The sequence below is a fragment of the Macrobrachium rosenbergii genome, chromosome 26 (genome assembly GCF_040412425.1).
Source record: "Macrobrachium rosenbergii isolate ZJJX-2024 chromosome 26, ASM4041242v1, whole genome shotgun sequence".
NCBI lineage: Eukaryota > Metazoa > Arthropoda > Malacostraca > Decapoda > Palaemonidae > Macrobrachium > Macrobrachium rosenbergii.
This window is the reverse complement of record NC_089766.1, coordinates 45,637,907-45,643,332: the sequence shown is the minus strand read 5'-3', so window position 1 is coordinate 45,643,332 and position 5,426 is coordinate 45,637,907. Positions and strand designations below refer to the sequence as shown.

Genomic DNA, 5,426 nt, shown 5'->3' with positions numbered 1-5,426 from the left:
GTTATCCTGCAAACAAGCTGTGGGAGAATCGTTGCAGAGACTACTATGCACGCCTTTAAGGATCTCGCTGACGAAGTGGACTTATGCACTGGCAACCCCGCTTCCTGCGCTGAACGGCAATTGCAGATGGTAATTTTGATGGGCGTAAGGGATGAAGAGTTAATACAACGCCTTATCCCACTCCAACACTAATCTACCCTCGCAGAGTTTGTGACCTGCTGCCGCACTTTTGAATCTGCACGTGTGACTGCATCAGCTATTACATCCTCACCTAGCCAAGTCAGTGCAGTGTCTTCATACAAGAGGAACCAGCGCCTACAGAAGAGGACTTCTCATCGATCACCGGACCAACGCTCTCACCAGTCTTCTAACAGTGACCCTTGTCAATACTGTTCCCGCAAGCATGACTCTGGACAATGCCCAGCCAAGAGTGCCACCTGCAATAACTGCGGACGTACAGGTCACTGGTCCCGCTCTCAGAAATGCCCTGCTAAGGATGCTAAGTGCAATACCTGCCAGAAAAAGGGACATCTCGAGAAGGTGTGCAGGTCTTCCAAGATGAATAAGACTGTGGATGCAACCTCACCTTCAAGCACAAGTGGAAATTGCCTCTCACCACCTACTAAGTCAAGCACCAGCTGCCGTCTCGTGGGTGCCAACGCAGACAATGAGTCCCCCACACCAGTCACTGTCTCCATTTCATTTGGCGATATCTCATCACATCTCCAGCTAATCCCTGATACAGGAGCAGACATCACAGTGATTGGCACTAAACATTTGGATGAACTCTGCATACCCAGGACAAGACTTTCACCTCCACCCATGACGGATGTTGTAACTGCAGATGGATCCCCTATGACACCAGCTGTTGGATGCTTCCAGGCGACACTTCGCCTTGGCAACAAGTCATGCTTAGCAATCATACATGTGCAGGTGCAGGGTATCCAGACAGCCCTTCTTTCCCGTGGACATTGCCGAGCCCTTGCCATAGTGTCACGGATTTCCCCAAGCCTATTCTCAAGGTTACGCATGTCAACAGATGTGCCCAGCTTCCTGCTTCTGCCATGATGTCACCTACAGCTGCCAAGGACTATTTTCTACGCCATTTCAGTGACGTTCTCATGTCTAAGAAGGATCTACAGACACAAACACTGAAGAAAATGGAAGGTCCCCAATGCGGATCCACCTCAAACCCGGAGCTACACTTTTTTGCTGTACATACTCCCGGCCCATTCCGTTCACCCTCAGGGATCAAGTGAAAGAAGAACTTGACTCCTTAGTGAAACAAGGAATCATCACACCAGCAGGCGAAAGTGAACCTTCTGAATGGTGTCATCCCATGGTCCTAGTACCCAAGGACAAAGGTGTCCGTATCATCCCGTGGATTACACCCACCTAAATTCTCAGGTCGCCCGCCTGATCGCACCCTTCGCCCACGCCCCATGATGCGGTTTTTAACATCTCTCCTAAGGCAAAGTATTTCACCACAGCGGACGCCCTGCATGGATACTGGCAAATGGAGCTGGCAGAAGAGGACCGCCATCTGACAACGTTTATAACTCCGTATGGAAGATTGAAAAGCAGCACTGTCGCGGCCCGATGGGATTTTTCAGCGACAGGTGATGCATACTGCCTTCGTGGTGACATGGCACTACAAGGGATTCCCAACTGCGTGAAAGTCGTGGATGACATCCTGCTGTCCGACGAGGATCTCCCCTCTCACCTACAACTGAATACACCAAATGTTGACTAGGTGCCGTCAATACGGTATCACCCTCAACAAGGAGAAATTCACCGTAGCTGCCCTAAAGTTAACTTCTGTGGATATGTCCTGTCCTCCGATGGCATTACAGCAGACCCCGACAAGGTATCCGCTATCGTGACTTTCCTACACCGTCCAATGTCACGGATCTCAGATCATTTATGGGCCTCGTCAATCAACTAGCCGACTTCACTCCGGACATCGCAGCAGCAGCACAGCCCCTAGTCTCGTATGAGCCTATAAACGCTCATTCATTTGGACTCCTGACCATGAGCAAGCATTTTGAAGGTCAAGGCAGCTCTGAGTTCACCACCTGTCCTAGCACCCTTCAACCCAGCCTTACCTGCGGTCTTGCAAACAGATGCCTCACGCCTGTATGGCCTTGGATATGCCCTACTTCAAGACAACTTATTCTTTTGTGGTCAGATGCGCCTCATCCAGTGTGGCTCTCGTTTCCTAACAGATACAGAAAATGCTACGCCACCATAGAGCTGGAACTACTAGCAGTTACTTGGGCTATGGCTAAGTGCCGCCTATATTTGTCTGGACTTCAGCATTTCACCTTAATGACTGACCATCGCCCTCTGATACCGATTCTAAATCATTACACGTTGGATGCCATTGAGAATCCACGCCTGCAATCGTCTCAAAGTGAAATTGGGATGTTTTTACATTTTCACTGCAGTCTGGTGTTCGGGGAAACAGCTATGCATACCTGATGCCCTATCTCGCTCCCCAACCAGTCAACCCACACCTGAAGATGAGGAAGACTGCACCACCTCAACTGCATATGTCAGATGCATCATCGCCAACACCGCCGCTTCCACTGATGACCAAGCAACAGGACCCATCGTCGAAGAAGACAGGACCCTACAAGAAATCCGTGAGCTGCAGCCCAGGATCAAGACTACAGTCGTCTCGTCCAATCGTCTCAATGGCTTTCCACCAACCGAACGACCTCCATGTGTCTGCCCTCCCGTATTGGAAGTTGAGGGACAGTCTTTACGCAGATGGAGAATTAGTATTATATGGGCCCGGATCGTCATCCCTGCAGCCCTCCGTGAGTGATTATGTTTGCTCAGCCTTCACGACAGCCACCGAGGGATTGAAGCTACCCGAGCGTGGTGCAAGACAGACGGTATTTTGGCCAGGCATCAATCTGTTGAAAAACGAGATTTAAAAAATACTGTAGAGAGTTGCGGCGCCTGCCAACAGCTTCTTCCCAGCCAGCAACAGGAACCTTACATGTGTGATGACCACCCATCCCGACCCTTCAAAGTGTGTCAGCTGACTTTTTCCATGTAGCAGGGAAGGCTTTCCTTGTTATTGCTGATAGACTTTCAGGCTGGCCTGTAGTTGTATGTGGACATGACACAGATTTGGTTTTTCAGCCAGAGTCACAAGAATGTTCTGTGTCTTTTTAGAGGTTGGTGTTTTATTTGCTTACGGACTGATGGAGGACCCCCATTTTCCAGTCAAGAATTCAAGCAATTAGCTGATCGCTGGGGCGTTCACCACATCATCACTTCTCCACATTACCCTCAGTCCAATGGACATGCTGAAGCTGCAGTAAAAGCCGTCAAACACCTCATCATCAACACTGCCCCATCCGGGAACATAGATTGTGAAGCCTTTGATAGAGGACTGCTGGAACTTCGGAACACTCCGAACCCTGCTGGACGTTCCCCTGCGCAGATTCTCTATGGCCACCCTCTCCGCACCTGTGTTCCAGCCCACCCCAGGTCATTCACGGATGAGTGGCAAACTAAGACTGAGGACTATGACCGTCGTACTGCTGCCCACACTGAACAAGCAATAAGCCTCTACTACTCGTGATGCCCGCCCTCTAACCAAGCTCACCATCGGCCAGCAAGTCAGGATACAGGACGCCACAACACACCGATGGGACAAGGTTGGCATCGTGATGGGTGCGGCAGGTCAATGTAGTTATGTGAGTGCGCCTTCCTAGTGGTGGGTATGGTTCGAAACCGAAGACATTTGCGCCCAGTGTCTAACATGAGTGATGACACCTCTCCCCAAGTCCCTGTGTCCCCTTGCTCTGGCCAGGAAAGAGAGCCATCACTTAACCCTCCTAATGCCCCTCGTCGTTCATCCCGACTCGTTGAAAAGAATCCATGTTCCGCTCGAGACAGAGCTACGAGCGTAAAGGGGGATATATGTATAGATATCAGATACTATTATAGTGCACATACAATTACATGCACTCATGTGTATAATGTATTTTCAGAGATATGCTTTATTTACTTAATGTTATGCACATTATCATTTATTCTGATGTTATTTAATGTATATCATTATAATTATTCATTGTCAGCATCGTGAAAGCAACAATGTAATTACATGAGAGCAACACTGCTATTATTTCCCGCCATTTTATATGATGCATAGTTATTACTGTCCTGTGGTCACTCTGTCGTGATGTATGGATCTTCCTCCAGCCTCACGCCGCTGTATATCTGTCAATATAGAGGGATTTTAAAGAACCTACAGTATTATTTCATCACCCTTCGTTCCATCCATTACATGGACGTCTATGTGATCTTGCTTGTGTTTACAAGTGTTAATATTAATACCTCATTTAGAATGGGACTTTGTGTATGTGTGTGTTTGTTTATGAGAATTCTTTTTTTTTTGTGCAGTACACTGCACTTTTCAAGTCGACGCTTCTTCTGCTTCCTTGCGATTTCAGATGTCTGCCATTTATTCAGGGACTCTCTGCCATTTATTCAGGGACTCATTTCCTCAGGTTCTTAAAGTAATGCTCTGGGACTGACTTGGCTTCTTTTGATTGCTTGCAATTTTTAGATGCCATATTGAGTACCCTCTTGAGTAATGCTTCTCCTCTCTCTCTCTCTCTCTCTCTCTCTCTCTCTCTCTCTCTCTCTGTTGATCAGAGCAGTAAAATAGATACCTGGTAGTCAGTCGACAGTCGAGAACAGTGGCGTTAACCGGAAAAAGTGGAAAACTTGAAAAGAAACTTCTATAAACTTGAACACAAACTGGAAAAGTCCCACTGCAAACGAGGTAACTCTATTAACGCTATCCACGCAAGCGAGAAACATGCACCTCGCTTGCCCAGAGATTAGTAATGAAGCTTCTCTCTGAGAGAGAGAGAGAGAGAGAGAGAGAGAGAGAGAGAGAGAGAGAGAGAGAGAGAGAGAGAGAGAGAGAGTACACAAACCAAACATTAAAACAGAAACAAGCGATAAATATTCAGATTTCATCAACAAGCGGTGCCTTCAATATTCCCCTGATAAATATTATCATTATTAATTTTTATCCCAAAAAATCAATCGTCCGTATGAAACTTCACAAAAATATGAGATAAAATCGGATGAAATCATTTCGACACGGGACTCCGTTTATACGGCATCATTCTCTCCCATAAAATAAAATAAAAACTTTATAGAATAAAATGGATAATAAAAATTCTTCCATTTTGACAAGAACCCCGTGACGTCATAACCGTTTAGGTCATGTTGCTGATAGACTGAGATTCAAAATTCAGACGCCGGCAAATTTAAATACGCATTTCGGACGGATGGCCTCCACATTACGAACACCCTATGGTTAAGAGGGGAGGGAGAGAGGTGTTGGAAGAGGGGAAGGGGAGAAGGGACAGGGGAGGGGCTTACCGGTCATT

General features: G+C 47.3%; 1 protein-coding gene across 1 annotated transcript; it reads left to right on the top strand.

Annotated features, from left to right (window-relative positions):
* Positions 1-1,174: 1,174 nt before the first annotated feature.
* Positions 1,175-1,753, top strand: LOC136852832 (uncharacterized). Its single transcript, XM_067127734.1, has 2 exons — positions 1,175-1,348; positions 1,472-1,753. The coding sequence occupies exons 1-2, from the start codon at positions 1,175-1,177 to the stop codon at positions 1,751-1,753; spliced, it is 456 nt and encodes a 151-aa protein (XP_066983835.1).
* Positions 1,754-5,426: the final 3,673 nt, after the last annotated feature.

Coding starts and splice junctions, on each gene's coding strand:
- LOC136852832 (XM_067127734.1), top strand. CDS start 1,175: ATGCGGATCCACCTCAAACCCGGAGCTACACTTTTTTGCTGTACATAC. Junction 1,349..1,471: donor GGTGTCATCCCATGGTCCTA/GTACCCAAGGAC, acceptor ATCTCTCCTAAG/GCAAAGTATTTCACCACAGC.